Here is a 26537-nt window from a genome sequence, read left to right as displayed (position 1 = left end):
GCTCTGAGAAGGTTTCCAGGCGAGGTGCAGATCTCAGCACACCACAGACTATTCTGAGAAGAGAGCTCATACATCAAATGAACCAAAGTCAATGAAAAATAGAAAAACACTATATAAAGCAAAAATGAAGATTTTGATCGTGTATTGAAAGAGTGGATTCCGCAGCATCAGAGTGAACATAATAGTATGCTGATCATGGAACAAGCAAAGATCTATCACGATAAACTGAAAATCAAAGGTAATCATGAATATTCAGCAGGGTGATTGTGGAAATATAAGAAAAGGACTGCAGTAAATTTATAAAGCTTCAAAAATTTTAAAGATAAAGCATCTGCTGATCACGAGGCAGCAGAGAAATTCATTGATGTGTTTGCCAAGATCATCACTGATGAAAATCTAACACCAGAACAAGTCTACAATGCTGATTGTTTTTATAACTTCTGTAAAAAAACAAAAAAAGTAAAATACAAACACGTTGTACTGTGTAATTTAATCAAAACATGGCATCGTAAGTGGCGTGACATAGGGCATTGGTGATTGGTGAGTCCACACCTGGAGCAGCTGCACAGAGAATTTTGCTCTTTATTTAAGGTAGGAAGTTAATGGAGTGGATTCAACTCAGAGAAGGATTCCAAGACTCAGACATGGAATTGGATGGTTTTTTCTAATGAGGGAAGATTGAGATTCCTAGTCTTGTACCCACTGGAGTTTAGAAAAGTGAAGGGAAACCTGATGGAAAGATTTAAGATCCTGAGGGATACTGACAGGATGGAATTAGAGAAGCATTTTCCTCGGAGACAAATATGTACAGCAGGGCAGTGGTGTAGGTGTGTGAGGGGGTAGGAGAGGGAGCATAAATGCGTGAGTTGGGAAGAGACGGTTGCCACTGTTTAAAGGTAAAGAAACAACCAATAAGGAAGATTTCTTTCTTGCAGCGAGTCTCTGTGGCTCTCACCTTCAAATGGTGGTGAAAACAGTCCTTGAATACTTTTAAAGAAGAATTAGATAATTTTTTTGACAAGAAAGAGAGGGAATAGGCAAGAATGTCGAGGTCAAAGCAGGCACGTAGCCTACTTCTGCTTCTAGTTCATATGTTTCCATGTTTGTACATTAGTACCCAAGACTTCGTTTGTAGGAAGCTTGTCTCTGCTGTTTCGTACAGAAAACGCCGGGGATTCATCAGCGTTGGAACTAGAAAACAACCAGAAACACTTCCATTCCAGATCAGTGATACCTTCACCACAATAAATACAAAAGCATACCAAAATATACATTATGAATTAGGTAATAAATAATATTTGAGGGTGTCATATACTAAGCTATCAAGCTGCCATTGTGGAAAGTGAAAGACAGATACCCACTCTAATGGCAATTTCTATTACAGAACACTATATGATTAGAAGAAGAACACCATTCTTTCTCCATTGAGTTGCTAGCTTGACACTCAACCCAGCACAGCTGGAAAGCGTGCAAGGGAGACGGCTGGATTCGAACTTGGGAGCCTTCGCTCCGAAGTCCGGCACTGATGCTACTACGCCACCAGCCTGCCACTATATGATTACATTACCAAAAAAGAATAAAGTTAGTGGAGTATCTGGTACTTATGTATCAGATTTGTCTCCTGAATTGTATCATCACTTTTCCTCTGATGGTCCATCAGCATATGGGGTGTCTGTATTACAGATAACTTCCCAAAGTAATTAGAGCTATAAAGTACAACCGAAAATTATCCCCACTATTCACTGTTAACATATCAGAAATTTTCCAAAGTTTTTAATTGACAGCACTGCTCAAATTATTGTTTGAATTTAATGCGTTTGGGCATGGAAAATGCTGTCACTTATAAGTGCTATCAGCAAATTAATGCCTTGCAACCCAGGAAATATAAAAAGAGTTTTAGGAGGGAAAAGATGTGATGATGATGAGATTTAGGGTAAAAATTTCAAAGCACAACAACTGTGAAACTAAAGACCAAAGGGAGTGAAGAATAGAACAAAGCAAATAGATGCAGGTGCAGAAAAGGCACAAGGAGAGATATAGGGCTACATTTACTTTTGAAGGAAGATCGTTCACTGGTTTGGAAAGCCCAGCAATTCCCAACAATTCAATGGAAAAGGTATTAGTGAAACAAAGCTGAAACAAGAGGAGTTAAACCTTTCACACCATGAAATAAAATCATCATATATTTGCATATCCTAACAAATGCAAACCGTCAAAGGATGCTAAAGGAATTTGTTGGACACCTTCGTAGAATCATGATTGTTAACTCTTATTTTACTCTAAATGTACGATTCCTATGACAGTTTTGCACGTTTCTAGTGACTGTATGTTTTGTTCCACCTTGTTATTAATCCACAGCAAAATATTCCCTACAAAACAATTATTGTGGGTAGTGAATAATATTTGTTTCTGTCTTTACGGTCTATTAATGAAGTAAAGGCTACTAATCCTCAGAAATTAAATAACTCACTCTTTGGTTGAAAACTACTTTGACTTAAGGTAACCCATTGACACTGTTAACGGCTGTGTCACCTATTTGTTCCTTTGGATTAAATGTCTGAAATACGCTCATAACTGCATGACCAGATTCCTCTCCAGTCCCATGTACAAGTATGAAGATAATACCACAATAACAGTCCAGATCTCAAATAATGATGAGTTCAAATACAGGAAGGAGACACTGGTGTGGTGTCGTGGCAACAAACTGTCCCTGAATGTCATCAAAAGAGTTGGCCATTGACTTCAGGAAGGAGTTGGTGCACATCAACAGTGTTGAAGTCAAGAGAGACAAAAGCATTGTGAATAGCCTGTCCAGCCACATAGATGCCACGGGCAAGAAAGTACATCAGCACTTCTAGTGCCCCTGGAAGCTAAAGCTACTTGGCAAATCCTCTTTGACCTCTACCAACTTTTATCAATGCACGCTCAATGAACCATGACTTGGTACGGCACCTGCTCTTCCCAAGAGACACGCAGAGTGCTGTGGCCACAGCTCAGCACATTACGGAAACCAGCCTCCCCTCCATTAACCTTGCATACACATCTTGCAGCCTCAGTAGAGCAGCCGGCAGAATCTAAAACCCCACACTCCCCCAACCTTCTCTCTTCTCCCCAGTGCCATCCATTGAGTAGGAGATACAAAAGCCTGTAAGCTCATACCACCAGGCTTAAGGTCAGCTTTTATCCCACTGTAATAGACAATTGAACTTTTGCTAATACAATAAAATGAACTCCTGATTTCACAATCTACCTTGGTATGACCTTGCACCTTATTGTCTGTCCGTACAGCGCTGCACTACTTCAAAAAAATGCAACCTATTATTCTGCCTTCCGCTGTTGCTTTTCCCTTCGTACTACATCGATGAAATGATCTGTATGGGCAAAGTTATCACTGTTATCCCAGTACATTCGACAATGAAAAGCGATTACCAGCCACCAACCCCTGCCTCACCTCCTATGGAGAGAAAAAAAATGTGACTTGGGAGCAGCTGAGGACGAGGAAATGCCAGCGAGTCCACCCCAACATTTGTCAGCACCTTTGGCAGGCTGGATTAAAAGAAAAAGACGCCGTTCAGCCAACTGGCATCCCCACTTTTGCTCCGTTCATATATTTTTGTTGCTATATTTTTCCACTTACAATCTGCCTATTGGATTCACTTTCTTTCACAAGGGAAAAAGAAGTGTTTGAAGGGGGCACCACAGTAGCGTTGTGGTTAGCACGGCGATGTTATTACAGCTCGGGGCATTCCGGAGTTCAGAGTTCAATTCTGGCGCCATTCTACGAGGAGTTTTTGTATGGCCTTCCCATGAATCGTGGGGGCATTCCCTGTGTGGTTTCTTCCTTCAGTCCTAAGACGTAGCGGGTGGGCTAGATTGTCCCATGGTTAGGTTAGGGTTATTCGGGTTCGCTGGGGGAACAAGGCTCAAAGGGCCGGAAGGGCCTGCGGTGCACTGTATTGCTAAAAAAAATTAAGCAATAAATTGAAAATATCAAAAACCTTTTTTTTAAACTGAATTTGACCACCTACACGTTCCACATCCTAAAAGAAGATTGCTAGAATAGACCAGAATCAGAATGAAGCAAAGATTTGAAGGTATGGTCTGAAATCTGTTGCGTCGACCATGGTCACTGAGGAAAATATGCTGTGTTTATTATGTGAAAGCATTTGAGGCACAGATGGACTCACTGCTCATATAAAACTCTCCACAACTGAGCTGCGAGACTGTAATGAATGAGCTTTCTGTCTTCCCTGTGCAAAGACCAAAAAGGTGGAATGTGTGATCCAATTCCGTGGCTGTGGCATCCCATATGATTTCCACCGTGTATTAACATGTTCACAGTTCACACAGGGGTGACTTAAAAACCAGGAGTGGAATTCCACAATATTGTACCAAAGTTGGATTCAGTCCCTATGGATACAGCAGCTTTGCTGCACTCTTGGTTGTTGTTCTTAAACACCAAATTCACCAGGGTGGCACGGTGCTGCAGCGGTTAGCGCAATGCTTTACAGTACCAGTGACTCCGGTTCAATTCCCGCCGCTGCCTGTAAGGAGTGCACATGTTCTCCTGTGACCGTGTGGGTTTCCTCCAGGTGCTCACAGCCTAAAGACATACCGATTGATAGGTTAATTAGTCATTGTAAACTCTCCCACGATTAGGCTGGAGTTAAATCAGGTTGCTAGGCAGTGCAGCTTGAAGGGCTGGAAGGGCCTATCAGCGCAAAATGTCAAAAATAAATGATTCAACATTTTATACAGTGCCTTCTGCAAAATTACTTCTTTCTTGACAACTAGATGCATGATTCCTAATAGTCTATGTTTGGATTTCTTACGGAAAATGCATATGTAATATTCTAAGGGTGGCGGGGTGGAGATACGTCTCTACCAAAGGAGGCGTAAGACGCTCCTTCCCTCCGCTAGCCTGCACGGCACCCTGCAAGGTGCTGATCAAAGTTCAAAGTAAAATTTATTATCCAGAGTACGTACAAGTCACCACATACAAACCTGAGGTTCTTTTCCTGTGGGCCTAGTTAGAAAATCTATAGAATAATAACCATAAACAGGATCTGTAAACTGTAAACAAACTGTGAAAATGCAGATAATGAATAAACAGCAATAAACAAAGAGCACGAAATAACAGGATATAAGAGTCTTTAAGTGAGTGTTGTTTACCCCCTGTTATTCAAGAGTCTGATGGTTGAAGAGTAGTAACTGTTCTTGAACTGGTGGCACAAGCCCTGAGGCTCTTGTACCTTCTGCCTGTTGGCAGCAGCAAGAAAACAGCATGGCCTGGGTGGTGGGGATCTCTGATGATAGATTCTGCTTTTCAACGGCAACATTTCACATCGATGTGCTCAATAATTGTCTCTGTTTAGTCCCCACCCCCACAATTAGGGTCACGTGAAGCCATGGGAGCAGGTGGTGGATGGTCGTATGAGTGGTCGGTGCACATCACAAGTCCTGGTTCTGTGACCACTGACACCAGGCAATCTCTGAATAGCATTGATAATGGCTGGGGTTACCCGTCTTGTAAAGACACTGCCCAGAAGAAGTCAATGGCAAACCACTTCTGTAGAAAAATAAACAAGAACAATCAAGGTCACGAGACCATTATTGCCCATGTCATACGACATGCACATAATGATGATTATAATACAGGCATTAACTGTAAACTAATAAAATTCATTTTAAATAAAACTTGAGGTAGGATTAGCTTCATACAACTGAAGTTAGTGATGTACAACTGCTAGGCAGAGTGGGAGTTTTGCAGGACCTCAACCTGCAGAACTGTGCAAAAGTCTTTCGATATTTCAAATATGGTTTCAGACACAGCCTTGATTTCAACATCATCAAGGCTGTCTGGGATTATACAGAGAGACAGAAGTGAGCCAGACAGTCAAAGTCTGCAGAGAAACTGTGGCAAGTTCTCCAAGATGCTTGAGACAATCCACCAGACAAACTTATTATAAAACTGCACAATGGTGTGCCTAAGAGAATTCATACATTTTCAATGATACCGAATATTCATCTGATTTAGTTGTTTACTGTTTGCTGGTATTTATAGTCAATTTTTGCTATTTAGAAACTTTTCATTTCATTATTTTTGAAAGCATCTTCGCTTTACAGAATTGTTCTTACATGCACCCGTGCACTGCACAGCACTGTAGAGGTGTTGGGTTGGGTGAATAAGAAACATGGAATTGACAGTGGGAGAGGTCCGAATATGAAATGACTCAACCCAGACCTTTCCATCTGATTTGAAATCCCTGCACTTCCAACAGTGAGTTCATAATAATTCTACCCACTGCAACCGAATGCAACTGCCAAAGAAAACACACCAAATTCTTATTTACATGCTGGACGACATATCCGTGCAGCTGTACACTGTTAAACTGTCTGATTAGAATACTGGAAGCATGAGCTTTGCTAAACTGATTGGTCTTTGCTGTGCTTCATCTTTTCATCTTGTGTGTCTCTTTATTTGGGAAATCACTGACAGGTTGCATCAAGGTCTGAACTGAATTGAATTTAAATCTTACACCCATCGCACAACATAAGGGAGTAAAAATCTTTGCATAATGACTCCGTGACAATGTACAGACATGTGAGTTTATAAATCTGTTGGCTTGTAGGAAGAAGCTGTCCCGTAGCCTGTTGGTCCTGGCCTTAATGCTGCAGTACCATTTGCCAGACGGAAGCAGTTGAAACCATTTATGGTTGGAGTGACCGGTGTCCCCGATGATCTTCCAAGCTTTCAAATGCACAGAAACACAAAAAGCTGCAGAGAGTAGAGGACTCTGCCTAATACGTCATGGGCACATCCCTCCTCGTCATTGGTCAAACCAACATGAGACGCTATATCTGTCAAAGATCTCCACTCTCTGGGCCAATGTCATCTTCTCACAGCAACCTTCAGGCAGGAGGTACAGAGTCCGTAAGCCCAACGCCACCAGGTTCAAGAACAGCTACTTCCCCTCAACCATTCAGTTCTGAACCAACTGACATGAGTCTAATCACTACAGTTTAGCAAAACATTGTGACTTTGCACTGAAACGAACTTTGCTGTACTTTAAAGACAAAAGAGAGGACAGACACCGGAAATCTGGAGCAACATTCAAATGAACTAGAGCAGGGTTTCCCCACCCTTTTTATGCCATGGGCCAATACCATTATGCAAGCGGGTCAGATTGGAAACCCTAGATCTAAAAGAACTCAAAGGCTCAGGTGATTTTTATGGAGGGAAGTGGCATTTCCGGTCAGCCCCCTTCCTCAGTTCTGAGGTGTTCCATAATGTTGAGGTCTGGAGGTACAACTGAGTTGGAGTAGGCAACAGTCCATTGCACACTAAAATTGCAGTTAAAGAGGAAAGAAAAAGTAGGGTAGGATCATTATTGATTAGAGTGGCAGCAATAAAATAGAATGACGTGAGAGAAGAGTTTGACAACATTTCCAGTGAGAAGTACACTGATTATAAATACCTCAACTGTTAGATAAGTGAATAATTCACCATATAAAAAGCTCGCCCTGCTTGGGAAAATTTGGAAATTCTGTTTACAGAGTGGGTAGGAATCTATTTGGCATAGAGCATTACCATTTAACAACTCCTCCCAAAACTGTAACGTTTACCACTAAGAGGGGCATTAAGTGCATTGGGAGCCTCACCACCTGCAGATTCCCCTTCAATTCCAATACATCAATTCTTTGCTCTTCACCTCTAGAGCTGAATCCCGAATCTCCCTTGCCAAGAGCAAGATGGTAGGACCTTCACCACTAAAATGGCAGCAGGTCAAGAAGGCTGCCCATCGCAGCCTCCTCCAGGCAATTTGTGTTGGGCAATAAATGCTGATCTTGCCAGCAACACCCAGATAGAGTCACAGAGACATAGAAACAGGCCCTTCGGCCCATCTAGTCCATGCTGAACCATTTAAACTGCCTACCCCTATCAACCTGCACAAATGAAAATGAAGAAATAGAAAAAAAAGTTATTGGTTCATAATGCTATGGTGCATGATACCTCAGTGCCCAGAGGATAAGCTCACATATCTACTGAAATACAGGGATAAGGATCCTGGTGGAAGAGGAATTTAGGAAAAAGGATGTCCTTTACGAGCAGAAGGAAAGAAGTTCATTTTCGTCACCATGCTGTCCTCTGTCTTGCTGCTGTGGCAAGGCTCATATCCTGATCCTCTGCAACCCAGGGTAATAGAAACATGACCACGTTCCCATGGGCTATCAGACTTTCACCTGGTAACCCCTTCTCCGGTCCTGAATGATGTGGAGCTTACTCGTCCCAAGAATTCCCAAGGGAAACAACCACTTTTGGTGGTGATGGTCAAAGTTCAAAGTAAATTCATTATCAAAATTGCAATTATATCTCCATATACCATTCTGAGATTCATTTTACATTCACAGCAGAACAAAGAAATACAATAGAACCAATGAAAAACTACACGTGAAGACTCACAAACAAGTAGTGTGCAAAAGAAACTGTGCAAAAACAAAAAAAAAGTTATGGATAGATAGATCCTCCAAGTTTGAAGTGTCTCATTGACCCTTAGGGTTTTGTTGGTTAGAGTCAGGGCCCCATTCTTAGCTCTTGGTAGGGTCACCTATGCCAAACAGGTCAAAGGGTAGAGGCGAGACTAAGAGTGGTCCACCTGTCCTCCGGGTTCAGGGATTTAGCTCAGGGCTAATAACCCTAACTGGAAAAATAAAATTGTCTTGGAAACAACAATGAAGAATCCTCGTAGAGCTGTGTATGACAGAGATGGAGGACCTTCATTGCTGCCCTAAATGCCAGCAGCGTAACGGGCAGTAAGAAAGATAGATTGATAGGTAACACTGAGAACACGATTTATAGAGTTCTTGAAAGAGAATCCACAGAATGTGGAATCGGTTCAGAGTTGAGATGATGTGGGCGTCAGCATTGTGTCTGCTTTTAACTGTGTGGGTCTCTGTTAGGACAGGTTACTGCTGTCTGTCATAGGTCCAAAATCCTCTTTAATGAATGTTAGTAAGCACTTTGAGTGTCAGTCCAACCCCATGAAGAACTTCTGGGAAGATGCTCCTAGTATAATTCCTTTGCCAAGATGATGTCTTGTAATAAGCATGAGTTAAAATATACTTTAGGTTGAGGCCCCATCTTGCAACCCTCTTGCCACCAAGCCCACTCCATTCTCCAACCACTGTAGCTTTTGATTAATACTTACCACACCTTATTCAGAAATGGGAGAAACATAGCTATACGAGGGGCGATTGATAAATTAGTGGCCTAAGGTAAAAGGAGATGTTATTAACTTCAAACTTTCTGCATAATCATTCAAAGAGTTGAACTGCACGTGGATGTAACGAGAGCTGTATAACTCACCTCCTTCTACCTGAGGCCGCAAACTTATCAATCACTCCTGCTGTGGACACTTTCTGGAGGTCCAAGATCCGTATGCTCCATGACTGCTGGACTAAGTGTGTAAATGTAGGAAGGGACTATGTAGAAAAATAAATGTGCTAGGTTTTCTAAAATTGAGTCCTTCTACCTTAGGCCATGAACTTATCAATCACCCCTCGTATCATGTTGTCGATTGAAGTTAAAGTCCTGTCTTTCCAATTTACCCACAAATCTGTAGGACATTTCTTCTGCCATCAGCAAATTTAAAGCCATACTAATTCTATTAATGCAACATAAACTTAGAAGATCTGATGCAGTGCCTCGTTATTCTGGGATAATTTGACAAAATCCCTATGATTTAGTTCTAAAATATGAAAAGATTAAAGAATGAAGCAGCTGAAAGGAGATACTTCAATGATTCGATCAGTCTAAATTCTAGACTATGTCCGCTACTTTAGGCCCAATTTGTAACCTAAGCTATTAACTATACCTCTAATCCATGAACACTCTGTCACTGATCAGATTACACTAACAAATAACTTATATCTACTAGGCATTTTTTTTGTGATTAAACTTTTAATCTGCTGCAAATTTTCTTCTGCACGGTTTGGAGATTCCTCATCAAACAAAAACAATCAGTTCAAGTCTCAAAGTCCCTGAGGGAAGCCTAATGTTATACACCATCATGCTACTTATTCTTATTAAATTGCTCATAGAACATAGAACGTAGAACAGTACAGCACATTACAGGCCCTTCAGCCCACAATGTTGTGCCGACCATCAAACCCTGCCTCCTATATAAACCCCCACCTTAAATTCCTCCATATACCTGTCTAGTAGTCTCTTAAACTTCACTAGTGTATCTGCCTCCACCACTGACTCATTCCACGCACCAACCACCCTCTGAGTGAAAAACCTTCCTCTAATATCCCCCTTGAACTTTCCTCCCCTTACCTTAAAGCCACATCCTCTTGTACTGAGCAGTGGTGTCCTGGGGAAGAGGTGCTGGCTGTCCACTCTGTCTATTCCTCCTAATATCTTGTACACCTCTATCATGTCCTGTCATCCTCCTTCTCTCCAGAGAGTAAAGCCCTAGCTCCCTTAATCTCTGATCATAATTCATACTCTCTAAACCAGGCAGCATCCTGGTAAATCTCCTAATTCATAATCAGGAATTTCCTCAAACTTCAACATTATTAAGCTGTGCATCTCCTACAAACTGCTGCCACATTTGTTTTCTAACATGGAAATAAATTTCATGGTAAACGCTTTCTACTTGAGAAGTTGCCATTTGCTTTTTTCTCACAGAGCCAGTTAATACTCAAAATGGGATTTCACTTTCTAAACAGTAGTACAAGTATTTGAAAGGAGGTTCAGAGAAGCAAAGAGGCTGAGGTAGTTTTGAGCTGTTCTATTTTTGGGCTGGTTTCTGCAGATTAGAAAAGTGAGACAAGCTCCCAGGAACCTTGCATGAATTCTGTTGCACCATCATTACCAGGGCGTGACAGAATTAAAACTGACTAACCCGCAGCGACAGCAAAGTGAAAACTGCAGTTGTTGTAAATCTGCAATTTTTTTAAAAAACAGGAAAAGGAGAAATCGCACCAGATCAGGGATAAAAGGAGGGAGATTAGGAATTTCCATTAAATGCTGGGCTTTCCAGCAACATCCAAAAGTTCAGCTCATGATGAAATTAAACATGATATCGGTAACCCCGAAACTGCTCTTCAGTAAACAACTGCTGTAAAAAAATGACTGATGCACCATTAATAACTCTCGGAGACGTGAGTTGAGATAGGCTTTTATTAGCTGCAAGAGACCACCACACAACACCCTGGAGACTGAGGGAGGAGCAGTGCCTCCAATCGCCTTTATACAGGGGTCTGTGGGAGGAGCCACAGGAGCAGTCAGCGGGCGGGGGGGGCATGTCCAGACGGGTATATGTAGTTCACCACAATGACCACTTTAGGTACTTCTGCTTCGACTTTCCTTACATAACCTTTGTACATTCAGAAACACCTTTCCATCAGTAAAGTCACCAACAAGAGAAGATCTGCAGGTGCTGGAAATCCGAGCAACACACACAAAATGCTGGAGGGACTCAGCAGGCCAGGCAGCATCTATGGAAAAGAGTACAGTCGACATTTCGGGCCAAGACCCTTCGGCGGGAGGTAAAAGCTGAGGAGTAGATTGGAAAGGTGGGGGAGGGGAGAGAGAGACACCAGGTGAAACCTGGAGGTGGGGGGGGGGGGATGAAGCAAGGAGCTGGTAAGTTGAAAGGTGAAAGAGGCAGAAGGCCAGGGAAGAGAGAAAATGTCAGGAGGAGTGCCAAAGGGAGGTGATGGGCGGGCAAGGAGATAAGGTGAGGGAGGTAACAGGGGATGGGAAATGGTATGGGGCAGTACCAGAAGATGGAGAAGTTAATCAGAATATAAGGTGTAGTTTCTCCAATCTAAGTGCGGCCTCATCTTTGGACCTTTTAAATCTACTCCGCAGCTTCTACCTCCAGTCCTGCCAGAGGGTTTCGGCCTGAAACATCAACTGTACTTTTCTCCCCCACAGAGGCTGCCTGGCCTGCTGATTTCCTTCAGCATTTTGTGCATGCAGCTCAATCAGTAAGGTGGCATTACTGTAATTTTTTTTTAAAAGTTTGAACTGTTTGGTATTGTATCTTAAAGTACTAAACATTGGCCCATAATCCACTGCGTGCAATTAATGGGCTGTTCTCGGTGTTCACCCAACAAACAGTTTCCCAGAACATATTTGCAGATGTGGTAGTGAAGATGTCCAGTAACTTGCCAAATAAATAGTTCATTGCACTTATGCACGTGGCAATAAACTCAACTTTGATCTGCTGGAATTTGAGATCAGGACAGCCAGTACAAGCAGTCTTCTACTAGAATGCAGAATCTTCTCTGATATGCAGTCCATAAGCACAGATAATGCTAAGCAGAATAGCAGAGTGCATATGATAAACTCGGGAGATTCTGCAGATGCTGGAAATCCAGAGCAACACAAAATGCTGGAGGAACTCAGCAGGTCAGGCAGCATCTCGTTTCGGGCCGAGATCCTTCTCCAGGACTGGAAGGGAAGGGGGAAAGCACCAGAGTAAAAAAGGAGGTGGGGGTGAGGAGAGGAGGACAGCTTGAAAGTGAAAGTTGAAGTCAGGTGGGTGGGTAGAAAAGGTAAAGGGCTGGACAGGAAGGAATCTGATAGGAGAGGAGAGTGGACAACGGGAGAAAGGAAAGGTGGAGGGGCACCAGGAGGTGGTGATAGGCAGGTGAGAAGAGCTAAGAGGCCAGAGTGGGGGAATTGAAGGTAGGGGTTGGAGGGATATTTTCCCCCAGAAGGGGAAATTGATATTCATGCAATCAACTTTGACGCAACTCAAAGGGAATATAAGGTGTCGATAAGTACATATAAAGCATGGTAAGCAAAAATAAAGATGGGACAAATAGATAGAATTAAAGGTCCAAGAGAGTAAATAGTTCAGCCAGCTGGTGGTGCAGTGGCATCAGTGCTGGACTCCGGAGCGAATGGTTCTGAGTTCGAATCCAGCCAGCTTTCCATCTGTGCTGGGTTGAGTGTCGAGCTGGAAACTTGACCTCATAGAAGAAAATGGAGAATGCTAAAGAAGTGCCGCATGATCAGCAATCACCAAAAAGATCAGTACAAGAAAGCTTGTCATGACGACACCCCGATGACTCCATCAGGAGTTAAGGGCATTCTCCTTATAGTAAATAGTAAAAGAATAATTGTTACTATTTTTAAATACTGTAGATCTACAATATAATTTAGGGAAATGAGTGTCCTCATTTGTAATGAAATATTCTCAGCCCAAAAGATTATTCAGTTGATCAATTGCCCCAGTGTTAAATCTGGTTTTACATGTTCTAATTTTTTCTCCATCTTTATAATGAACAATAAACCCAATTCACACGATTTCTGTAACAATTGCCCTCATAGCAAATAAAGGAGCAAAATCTACGTGCAGCAACTTCCCATTTTCCCTCTTTAACCCTCTACATATAAACACCACAGGCACTGTAAGATTAAGCTTGTAGGATGGGCAACTTAGCAGCTGCCACTAGTGAAACAGCAAAATCCAGGTCACGGTGACTTTTGAAATTTCAGGACGTATTGGATAAGGGTGGTATTAAGGTCAGTCATGTTCTCACATATTGGATGCACCTGCCTCAATATCCTACAGCAATGCCTACTTGTAAATATACTACAAATCCCTGAATATAGCAGCTGCAAAGATTCTGGATGTGGCCCACATTCTTACCTCTTAAGATCAACTGTTGTGACATTGAAGACCACGCCCTTCAGCCACAAGATCATGAAGAGCCGTTGAGAGAAGGGGCAGTTCCCAATGCTTTCTCCATCACTCCCAGCCTGAAAAAAATGAAGCACAAAAAATCTTCCATCAGAATGGTCGAACAGCTCCTTTTCCTGATGATCTGGTAAACTGCCCATACATTATGTCATCAGCGAAGACTGTTACGTTCTTTACTTACTATTCTCACTTTGGGTGGCGGGTTTACCAAAGGAGGTGTAAGGAGCTTCTGCCGTCTGCTAGCCTGCAGGTCACCCTTGGGCAAGTTGCAGCGCCTGCTCAGACCTCCCACTCCTGATCAGGGTCACGTGAAACCATGGGAGCAGGTGGTGGATGGTTGTGTGGGCAGCTGGTGCATATCACAATTCCTTTTTATGCGACCACTGACACAGGCGGACAATCTCCGACGGGTATCAATAATGACTGGGGTCACCCGTCTTGTAAAGACACTGCCCAGAAGAAGGCAATGGCAAACCACTTAAGCAGAAAAAAATTGCCAAAAGCAATCATGAACAAGGACAGACTGTGATCACCTACGTTACATGACACAGTACATAAAGATAATGATCACTATACATGGTTTCTCTTCTATCAGCATTGTTTTAATTAATTTTTAGGATGCTGAGCTTTGCTGGCAACTCCACTGTTATTGCACCTCCTTATATACCCCTTCAAAAGATGACATGGAGATGTCCTCTTGAATGGCTGAAGTTCTTTTGAGGAAGATGCATGCACAGTACAGTTGGGGAGAAGACCTTAAAAGGAGGATCAACATTGGTAAAAGGCTTATTGACATTTTCCAAGTCAGGTTGGCATGGGCATGCAGAGACAAGCCTGCAGTGGTGATATTCCTCAAGCACTTTAGAAATGTTTACCCCTCCTTGTAGTGGATTTTGCAGCTTTGAGAGGTGCTGTCAGAATTACAGTGCAACTTCTAGGTGTCACAGATTGCAGACACCATGTACAATGGAGTTGTGAATAACTATTGGGGTTGGTGGTTGGGGTATCAGTCAAGCTAGCTGCTTTGCCCTGGACGACGCTGAGCTCCTTGGGAGTTGTTGGAGTCGTACTCATCCAAACACTCCACCACAGTCCGATTTTATCTTTGGGGAATCAGTAAACTGGTCAGTTGGTGCAGGATAACTAGGTGCTGACCTATTCTTGCAGCTGCAGGATGTACAAGGCTAGTCCAGCTGAGCTTCTTGTCAAGCATGACCCCAAGGATGCTGATGATCTGGGCCTTGCTGATGATAATGCCCTTCAACTTCAGGGATAGTACATTAGACTCCGTCCTGTTGATATGCTATTGCCAGTGCTTTGGTGGCATAAATGTTTTTGCCACTTACCAGCTCTTGGCATTAATACATCCATCACTATTCATTGTAGCAGAGGAAATTGACAGGAGATTGTAAAACAATGTATAAAGTCAGATGGGGCATAGATAGGGTGAGTGTACACAGTATCACGTGCCGTGTTGTATGACATGGGCAATCATGGTCCCATGACTATGATTGTTCTTGGCAAGTTTTTCTACAAAAGTGGTTTGCCATTTCCTTTTTCTAAGTGGTGTCTTTACAAGACGGGAGACCCCAGCCATTGTCAATACTCTTCAGAGACTGTCTGCCTGGCGTCAGCGGTCACACACCAGGACTTGTGATATCTATCACCTGCTCCCATGGCTTCGCGTGACACCGATCGGGGGCTGAGCAGGTTCTGCACCTTGCCCAAGGGTGACCTGCAGGCACGGGGAGGGAAGCAGCGCCTTACACCTCCTTGGGTAGAGACGTATCTCCACCCCATCACCCACTTTTTACACAAAGCATGGTTCACGTGGGGAATGAGCTGCCAGAGGAAGTGATTGAGTCAGGTACATTAACAACTTTTAAAAGGCAATGTGACCAACACATGGATAGGAAACCTTTACAAGAATATGAGTAAAATGCTGGCAAATGGACCTGTTCAGACAGACACCTTAGTATGGACCACTTAGTCGAGGTGTCTGTTTGTCTCAATGTACTCTTAGATTTAAAGTCATTATGTTTCAGTACTGTATTATAGTTACAGGCATGTATAGATAAATATATATGAGTAAAAAATCTTTACATTACATCTCCATCTAAATGTGCAATGTGCTTATATGAGTGATGATAAACCCGACGACAGTACTGAGAGTGGGATGGGAGCAGGCAGAGGGGAATCATGGTTGGGAAAAGGGGAAAGGGAGAGGGGAGGGAGTGTGAAGCACTAGAGAGACCTTTTGTATTCTTAAACCAGTTGCTTGGAATCATATGACCTCGCCTGATGCCTCAGGGTCCGGTGTGTCTGCACCCCAGAGCATCCCCACACCCTTGGCACTCCTTCTCTGCCACCTGACCCACACCCTCCCTGCGGCACTCCAACCTCATCATTCCCGATGATCTTTGCTCCCGCCAGATTTTCAAACTCACTCTGCTCCACGTTGATAAGTACAGTGCTCTGCAAATGGCTTAGGCACCTTAGCTATATATACCTGTGCCTAAGACTTTTTCACAGTACAATACTGCATGTGAACAGTGATATTGCGGGCTCTCCTTCATGGAGGAGCAGCACAATAGCATGGTGGGGCGGAACGGCAATGTAGAAGTTAGGACAACACTATCACGGCACTAGCGGCCTGGGTTCAATTCCCACCGGTGTCTGTAAGAAGTCCGTCCACACTTCCCATGACTATGTGGGTTTTCTTTCACGTTTAAGACGTACTGGTCAGTATGTTAATTGGGCACATGAGTGTAATTGGCCAGCATGGGCTCATTGGGAGATAGAGCCTGTTACTGTGCTGTATCTCTAGATAAAGTAATAATTTCCCACACATTAAAGGCACATATAACATTATAGCCATAAACAGGATAAAGAGTGGGTACACAGGAAAGCAGCATCCATCATCAGAGATCCTCACCGCCCAGGTCATGCTCTTTTCTCAATGATGCCATCAGGCAGAAGATACAAGAGCCTCAGGACTCACACCACCAGGTTCAAGAACAGTTACTACCCCACGACCATCAGGCTCTTGAACAAAAGGGGATAACGACGCTCACTTGCCCATCCATTGAGATGTTCCCACAACCAATGATCTCACTTTAAGGACTCTTTATCTTGATATTTCACGATCTCATTATTTATTGTTGTTTATTTACACTTGCATTTGCACAGTTTGTTGTCTCCTGTGCTTTAGTTGATCTTTCATTGATCCTGTTACTGTTACCATTCTATTGATATGCTGTGTATGCCTGCAAGGAAATGAATCTCAGGGTTGGTTGTATGTGGTTGCAAACTCTGATAATAAAAGTTGGCCACCCTGATCAACCTTGCCCCCGGTTTGATCTGAGCTCAGATGGGGAATGATCTGACTTCAAGCAAGCAAGGAAAAGGAGGGAGTGAGTAATGGACTCCCATGTGCCCGAGGTAATAAGGGAAAAGCAGTCAGAATCGTTCATCTTGACCACTTCCCAAAGTTACAGGGGAAAAGACAAGTGTCCAGATGTGCGGGAAGAAGGCCAACCTTCCGCCAAGCCGCTTTTCCCATCTTTATCATTTGACTGTGATATTAAATTGAGTACCATCAGCTCTTTTTGGGATCTCCTGAGACGACTCATCATGACATGAATCTTGAGCATAATAACCCTTCAGTATGAATAACAAAATCAGATCATTTGGTAATGAATGCTCTGTTGTTTGCAAGGCCTGGTTATGAGCATTCCAGCTGATGCATATCCTCCATTGTAGGACTGGCAACACTTCGAAGGTAATTCACTGACTGGGACGTTGCTTGAGATGTTGATAGGGAAGTGAATGGTACTCTTCTGAATGCAAATCCTATTTTCCTAGCCAGTAATAATTTGTATTAACATCCACAAGCAAATCTGCAGATGCTGAAAATTCAAACAATAACACACACAAAATGCTGGTGGAACACAGCAGGCCAGGCAGCATCTATAGGGAGAGGCGCTGTCGACGTTTCGGGCTGAGACCCTTCGTCACGACTAACCGTAAGGAAAGATAGTAAGAGATTTGAAAGTAGTGGGGGGAGGGGGAAATGCGAAATGAAAGGAGAAGACCGGAGGGGGTGGGATGAAGCTAAGAGCTGGAAAGGTGATTGGCGAAAGTGATACAGTGCTGGAGAAGGGAAAGGATCATGGGACGGGAGGCCTCAGGAGAAAGAAAGGAGGCGGGGGGGGGGGGCACCAGAGGGAGATGGAGAACAGGAAAACAACTAAATATGTCAGGGATGGGGGAAGAAGGGGAGGAGGGGCATTAACGAAAGTTAGAGAAATCAATGTACAAAAATGTTTGAATCTGGTGGGGGCTTCCCCAGAAGCCCCTGCACAAGAGGTGCTACCCCTCCCTGGACACCCCACACAACTTCAAATGCACTGTGAGAAATATCAGATGCTTGACGACTCCAGTTAAGTCATTTTTATGCAGGTCACTTCCTAACTTTACCATCTGATCAAGCAACCTTGTTGGAGAGGCCCCTTTGAGACATGTGATGCTACTGTTTTTCCCACATGGTTTTCCACACGGAGAAGCAGATGGTGAAAACTGCCGATTGGTGAGAGATCCTCTTACTGAATCTTTGCTTACATTTTACAGAGCTGCCGCGGGACTCAACTGCAGGCATTAACAGGGTCGGAAGCGCAGGTGCAATAAAATGCGTAACATTGAGAGACAGTAAAGGGACAAAAAACCCAATTGGAAGGCAAGCTCCTCTTTTTTTAAAACTTAATGCTTTGAAATGCTGTAGTAAATTGAAACTTCAAATTGATTAAGGCAGAATGCAACTTGTTTTAAAGTGTTACCGCTACAGATCCTGCAACCCGCCCGGATCGTAGAGACGCTGTTCAGATAAGCGCTACACCAGTTGCCTCCATCTCTCACGGTTGTGAGCCAGTGCCTGGGTTGTGCAAAGCTCTCTCCGGTCCACTTTGCAATGCCGTCTGTCCATTTCTCTCTCTCTGTGCCCCTTTTTCTCTTCCCCTGCACAGTCCCCTAAAGAATGGTCTCCGAGAGTCCAATTGATCTTGTTATGAGGCCATACCTTTTCAGTTTCCTCTTCTTTACTGTGGACAGCAGATCTTCACAGTGCCCCACGTGCCAGGTGATGGTTCTTTGTACTTCACCGCTTGAGACATAGCTTGTACAGGAGATGCTGAGGAGCCTTCTGAAGCATCTCATTTCTACTGCCAGCATCTTCTTTTGTGGTTCTGCTGTTGAAGTCCATGATTTGCATGCATACAAGAAGATGAAGAGCTCAAGTGCATGTAGGAGTTTCAACTCGGATCTGAGAGCGATATTATTGTCTGTCCAGATTGGTTTCAGTTTAGCCACGTTGCTGTTGTTTGGGCTGTTCTTGCAAGGTCTTCAGGCTTTGATCCTTCTTGATTGACGATGCTGCTAAGGTACTTGAATCATTTGATAGTCTTTAGTTCTAGTTCGCTGACTGTGATTTTTGTCACGATTGGCTCTCCACTGTTCCTCATCAGCTTGGTCTTCTCTGTGCTGATCTCCATGACATACCTGGTAGGTGTATCATCCTCACTTCCTTCCAGCCCATCAATGTGATCAGTGAACCTGAACTTGGTTATGATCTGCCCTCTGATACTGACTGTGCCTATGTGGTCTCCCGGGGCATCTGTCATCCAGGAGGTGCTGAACAGTGTGGGTGAAAGGAGGCAGCTTTGTTGGACCCCAACTGATGTGTGGAACCCCTCTCCAACTGTTCCCTAAACAATTAGCACACTGCTAGCTTTGGTGTTGATCTGCGTGAAGGTTGACTCAACCTCTGACCCTGTTGGATCTCTTCATTGTGGCCCAGAGCGCAACATGCCACACCCAACCGAATGCAATTTAAAGTGTAAGGAAGCAGAAAAAGAGATGTTCAAAGTTAATTACTGTATTAATAAATATTTAGTAGGAAAACATTACTCATTAATATTGCTGCTCTGGAATGCATTGTGTTGCATCATTTTAAGGTTCACCGAACATGACTCACTTCTGATGCAGTTTGTCCCTAGAAACTTTCTCTGTTGTTACAATTCATGTAGCAAACAAAATGTAATCAAATTCTGACCTATATTGTTACCATGGCAGCTGAGCAAAACTCTAAAATTTTACAACTTCCAAGGAAAAGCCTTGGCCTCAAAATTATTCTAAGTTCAAAAATTTCAAAGTAAAATTTATTATTAGAGTCTGGGTAGCTTCCATCCTGATGGCATGAACATTGATTCCTCAAACTTCCGGTAATGCCCTTCTCCCCTCTCCTTCACCATCCCCCATTCCCTTTTCCCTCTCTCACCTTGCCTGTTCTATCGCCCCCCCCCCAGTGTTCCTCCCCCTTTTGCTTTCTTCCACAGCCTTTTGTCCTCTTCTATCAGACACCCCCTTCTCCAGCCCTGTATCTCCTTCACCAATCAACTTCCCAGCTCTTTACTTCATCGCTCCCCCTTCAGGTTTCACCTATCACCCCTCCCCCCATCTTTTTAATCTACTCCTCAGCGTTTTTTCCCCGTCTCAGCCCGAAACATCAACTGTACTCTTTGACATAGATGCTGCCTGGCCTGCTGAGTTCCTCCAGCATATTTTGTGTGTGTTGTTTGGATTTCCAGCATCTGCAGATTTTCTCTTGTTTGTTGTCAGAATACATGCATGTCACCACGCACGACTCTGAGATTCTCCTTCCTGCATGTGTACTCAATACTGTTCTGAATTGAAGCTGTTTTTAGCACTCAAGACTTTTGATTTTTCCACGTGAATTTACATGCCTTACATTCACTAATGTCGCTAATAATCAGCAAGTGGCACAGTGTCATAATCCACTTGTGCCAGTTCATCAATATATTTTCAGTCTGTCTCACTGTTAGATTAAAGTTATAATTCACAAGTACTTTTATTTATTGGTGTGCAGGATGAAATATTTTATTCTAGCCACCAGTCTGGAATATGGCAAAGATTTATAACGGAACAAAATCTGAACTGCTATAAAATCACTTTGTAAAAAGTAACAGCACTGCCATTTTGTGTGCTACTTTTTGCTTGGTTTGTGTAACAATTGGAACAACAGATACCAAGCACAAATGCAAAATGCCATGGATTCCAGCAATCTGAAATAAATCCAGAACATGCTGTCGATATTCAGCAAATCAGGCAACATCTGTGGAGAGACAACGATTATGGCTTTCACCAGCGGTCTTGAAAGCAAAAACTCTTGATGAAAGATTCATAAGCACAATGCTCCTTGCATTTAACATTTCAGTAATATTTGAGAAAGATTGTAAATATGTTGTTTGATTAAGCATTCTTTTGTTGTTTACACGATGTATTGCAGGTTATATGTAAAAGTACGTAAATGAAATACGTTATCACACCGCCACATCATAAGTATGCGGCTCACTTAAAGTAAGCATGAAGTTAAACTCACATTCCGGATGTTGGTTCTGTACAATTACATACCAAATCAATAAAGGCACACAATCAGAGAAGAAGTTAACATGTATATTCACTCTACAGAGGGTGCAACAAATCAATGTGCATATATAAGTTATCAGTCAGTAATTAGTGATAAGGGGAGTTATTGCGTGAAAAGAAATAGATCCGTACATTACACAGGACTTCCTTGGTTTTCTTCCAATTAGTTTTCTGTTTTGGAGTTACAAAGCATAGCACCTGCCATCAAGAATACTATCAGGTGGCAGTCCCTCACCATGCAAGGGATTCCCTGTTCACTTCGCTTACCATCGGGAGGAGGTACAGCAGCCTGAAGACTCACACTCACAATTTAAATAGCTTCTTCCCCTCCGTCCACCATCAGATTTCCGAAAGGTCCATAATCCCCCCAGGCACTACATCGTGAGTCCCCTTTTGCACTATTTCTGTATTTTTGTAACTTATAGTAATGTCTTCCACTGTATTGTTGGGCAAAACCACATGTTTCACTACATACGTTAGCGATAATACACATAATCCCAATTCTGATTCACAATGTTCGTGCACTGATTTCTGGCCAGTTATGAATCCATTTCGATTTTCAATAGTTTTCAATAGGTGCATTTAATGTCAGAGAAATGTATACAATATACATCCTGAAATTCAAAATTCAAGATGAGGCCACACGCAGGTCGATGCAGCAATACCTTATCTCCCGCCTAGGTAGCCTCCTACCTACCGGCATGAACATTCAACTCACGGACTTTCGTTGATACCCCTGCCCCCCCCCCCTTACCCCATCCCTATGTATAATTTTAGTCTGGTTCTCTTTCTCTCTCTTTTCCCCCCTCACTATAATCTCCCCCCAGCCCCACCTTTCTTTTTTATTTCCCATAATTCTCCACCTTCCCCTAGCCCATTTCCCTTCAGCCTATCATTTCCCAACTCTCTACTTCATCCCTCCCCCCACTTCTTATCCCCCCTCGACCATCCCATGTTTCTTCACTCCTGATGAAGGGTTTCGGCCCGAAACGTCATCACCACCTCCTCCCATAGATGCTCTCTGGCCTGCTGAGTTCTGCCAGCATTTTGTGTTTGTTTTACATCCTGAAATTCCTTTTCTTTGCAAACATCCATGCTAAGAGGAATGCCCCAAAATAATGAATGACAGTTAAAGCATTAGAACCATTAAGCCCCCCCCAACTCCCCTCTCCGACGCACAAGCAGCAGCAAGGCTACAACCCTCCCCCCCCCCCAAACAACCCCACTAGCAAAAAATATTATTATTCAGTGACAGACTCTGAGGTACAAGACAGAAAGAAATCATGAACATGAACCAGACATAAAAATGACTGGAGTTGTCCTTTTGTAAAATGCATGGTGACATTTGCCTGGGTTTCCATCTCTCAGAATGCACAGTAACCACTGTCAAAACACCTTGGAGCAAGGCGCCAATACTCCCCTCCTTAAAAGGGATTGGTTGATTCCTGGTGCTAGTGTTTGAAAGGAGAGTGTGATTTTGGTGCACAATAGGAAGCACTCTGCCATAAATTACTCGGAACAATGCACAAGGAAGTGTCAAATGAAACTGTGGACTTAACCCTTAGAAAGCTGATTCATTCTTAATCTTCCACCAACCACAGGCAGCTGTAAACAGCTGTGCATTAGCCCGTTCCATTGAAAGTCCGCCTCAGTCAAAGAGAACGGCAAAGAATTTTAGGGTATCCCCCTTTAGATCATACTTGTTGTTTGCTGCTCTGTTGCTGTGATCTTTAACGTCAAACTATGATCACTGTTGCTGGAAGACTCACAATTAGTTTTTTTTCCGGGAAATACACTCACAGATGGTAGGTACATCGTTTGCTTTGTACTGTAAAAAATCTGAAATCAGACAACTTGAAATTACAAGCCCATTTGTCATTTTTTGTCAGGACTTCTGGCTTCGGAGCAGGGATGGGGTGAGGAGGGGTTCCAGTAGCTCCCAGCCCCCACCCGAGCATGCCACCCCTTGGCTAGCACAGCTCTCCAAATGCCACCCACAGGGACTTAGTCATGTTTCTCGGACTTCATACAATGTCAAAATATTGCACAACATCCCCTTATTGTGAATAATAGATTTGAGATTATTTATTCTCTGATTAGCTTGAAAAACATTCAGAATAGTGGCACAACAGTGCAGGTGCTGAGCTAACACATCTCGGAAGATATTAAGACACTTTGTCTGTCCACTTTCCAGTCTATTCTATTAACTTGCCCTTTGACCCACACACTATGGCCTTCGCCAGGGCTTTTCATTAAATCCTTTTGAAAGTCCGTGAGAAGCACATCCATCACTTTGTTCTTGCTGTCTCCTCTTGTGAATTAAATAATGGTGTCAGCAGAATGCCTGTGGCCAGATCTTAGGTATGGGAAGTGCTGGGATTTGTACGGAAAACATAAGGGAGAAGGCCCCAGGCCAGAATTCTCAAAGGCAGCTAAACTATGGGATAATATCCATCATCATCAAAGAATTAGACATGATGTCAAGCAGCAAATAATGACACTGAAGGGCTTCATCATAGCACCAATATTTTCCCTGGGTTAAAATTCAGTGACAGCTAACATAAAACTTGTCTCTTTTTCCTGTTCCCCTACCAAATCCTGGGCCAAACCTATCAATACAGCTAGAAAGAAGGCACAAAAAGCAGCAACATTTCATTAAGAATGTAAGCAGGCTTGGTAGGTCACCAAAGATGCACACGAATTTCTACATCTTTGCCGTGGAGAGCATTTTAACTGGCTCCAACACCGTATGGTAATGGAGTGGGGGGTGGGGGGGGGGAGTCTACTGCACATGATCGAGATAAGCTGCAGAAAGTTGTAAAGTTAATCAGCTCCATCATGGGCACCAGCCTCCCCAGCATCCAGGACATCTTCAAGGAGCAATGCCTCAAAAAGGCAGCATCCATCATTAAGGACCCCCATCACCCAGGACCTGGCCTCTTCTCATCGGGGAGGAGGTACAAGAGTCTGAAGACACATATTTCAGGAACAGCTACTTCCCCTCTGCCATCTAATTCCTGAATAGACATTGAACCCATGAACACTACCTCACTACTTTTTGGCACTACTTATTTAATTGAACTATTTAACTTGCTGTAATACACAGTTTCTATTATGTGTTTCATTGTACCGCCGCTGGTGATATTAAATCTGATTCCGATTCTGAACTCCCCCCACACTCACCACCATCTTCAAGAACTTCTGCACCATTTGTGTTCATGTATTTTTCCATGAGGAGAGCCTATCTCCAGAACTTATTTTGGGCCCAAGGTAACATCATACTGGGGGAGGGGCGAGAATTGTCTTTTACTGTGTATATAAATGTAATTATCTGAGACGTGTATGACTGGGAAAGAGATGGCAGGACAACCAGAAAGATAAGCAAGCCTTGTATCAGCACTGCTTGACAGTTAATACAAGGATGTTATTTGATGCCCTTGAATGTCCCCATTTACTTTCCTGATATCTCTACTCTGTTATGAATTCACTGACTGATGTTAGTAGCAGATGTATCCTGTTCCTTAAAAATCTAGGGTCAAACAATATCTTGCAAGACACTAGTGTAAACAGACAGTACTGCAATCTCACCAAGAAATGCATCTGTCAATCTCATCTTTATTGGTTCGGTAGAGCTATTAAAATAAAATGATGTCCTTTTAATATAGATGATCTATTTCAGTGTAGTGTGAGAGGTCATGGGAGCAGTCAATGTGAGCAGGCAATTTGAAGGACTCATCTGATCTGAAAATCCCCGAAGGAAGTGTTTTTAAAATGACTTCTTCGCATCTCGCACAGGACGCAAGGATGCTGAAAGTCACACTCGTGACAAACTTGAACGGTTGTCGTGAAAACAGCTCCAACTACTAAATCAGGAGTTCCCAACCTGGGGCCCACGGTCCCCTCGGTTAATGGTAGGGGCATAAAAAAGGCTGGGGAACTCTGCACTACCTCCACCATTATTTTATTATTTCCTGTATATCACTTCAGAATCAGAATAAGGCTTACTATCACTAGCATGTGTTGTGAAATTTGTTAACTTAGCAGCAAAGGTACTATAGAATATAGTAACATACAGAAAAAAATAAGTTAGCAATTACAGTAATATGTGCGTATATTAAATAGATTAAAAATTGTGCAAAAACAGAAATAATATATTGTAACGTTCTCCTTCGCGTGTAACGAAACGCCGAATTAAACGTCGAGATAAACCACAGTCAATAAGAACCAGATCGCAGTAAGATTAACCATTTACTGTTCACTCTTCACATTAACATATGGTGAAAACTGTTGATAAAACAATACAAGATTGATACAGTATTTGTTCCTTCCTTAATATCACATTTCAATTGTAAATACTTGCAAAGGTGACTATAACTACATTACACTAAGGTGCAGTATACAGGGAGAGTTTACCTGCTCCATTGACTACTTTAAATACACTTCCATGCAAACTATCCGCAACTCTTTAACTAACGAAAGCATAAACATTATCGACCGTCGTTACTTCTAACAGGATCGGCATTAACATCTTAGTTCAATATATCGATTATCTATTAACTTACAGCGTTGCTCTCACTGTGATTTCTCATGCCTGCAAAACAACTTCTGCTCAGGTGTGCCTCGTGGTGAGCCCCCACCCTCGCGCTAATTTCAAACCGGTACTTTCCCACAAGACGCGGCGAAACCGGATGTGACGTCATCGCATGCCGATATATTTTACATGCAATGAATATACTTTAAACACTTCTAATTCTAACTAGAAAACACTATCGAATGAATTACTAAGCAAAAATATTATAAACTAAATAACTATCGTAAAGACAGCACATATATATTTAAAAAGTGAGGTAGTGTTCATGGGTTCAATGTCAAGTTGGGAATCATATGGCAGAGGGGAAGAAGCTGTTCCTGAATCGCTGAGTGTGTGCTTTCCTGATGGTAACAATGAGAAGAGGGCATGCCGTGGGTGATGAGGGTTCTTAACAATGGACATCGACTTTCTGAGGCACCACTCCTTAAGATGTCTTAGATACTACTGTGGAGGCTAGTGCCCAAGATGGAGCTGACTAATTTTACAACTTTCTGTAGCTTCTTTCAGTCTTGTGCAGTAGTCCCCCCCCCCCACACCCCATGCGAGACAGCATGCTCTTCACAGTGCAGCTATAGAAGTTTTCGAGAGGTTTAGGTGACAAACCAAATCTCTTCAAACTCCTAATGAAGTATTGCCACTGTCTTGCCTTCCTTATAGCTGCATTGTTATGTTGGAACCAAGTTAGATCCTCAGAGATCTTGACACCCAGGAACTCGAAACTG

General features: G+C 42.9%; 1 protein-coding gene across 1 annotated transcript in view; it reads right to left on the bottom strand.

The window, feature by feature from the left end:
• Positions 1-26537, bottom strand: part of LOC132383501 (chloride intracellular channel protein 4) — a 154425-nt gene that overhangs the window by 67899 nt on the left and 59989 nt on the right. The window contains exon 2 of the mRNA XM_059954536.1: positions 13674-13783. Within this exon, the coding sequence (XP_059810519.1) occupies positions 13674-13783 (110 nt within the window). The remainder of the gene's footprint in view (positions 1-13673; positions 13784-26537) is intronic.

Source organism: Hypanus sabinus, chromosome 30, assembly GCF_030144855.1.
Source record: "Hypanus sabinus isolate sHypSab1 chromosome 30, sHypSab1.hap1, whole genome shotgun sequence".
Taxonomy (NCBI): domain Eukaryota; kingdom Metazoa; phylum Chordata; class Chondrichthyes; order Myliobatiformes; family Dasyatidae; genus Hypanus; species Hypanus sabinus.
Note: the sequence above shows the minus strand (reverse complement) of the source record. Positions and strands in the feature narration are given on the sequence as shown.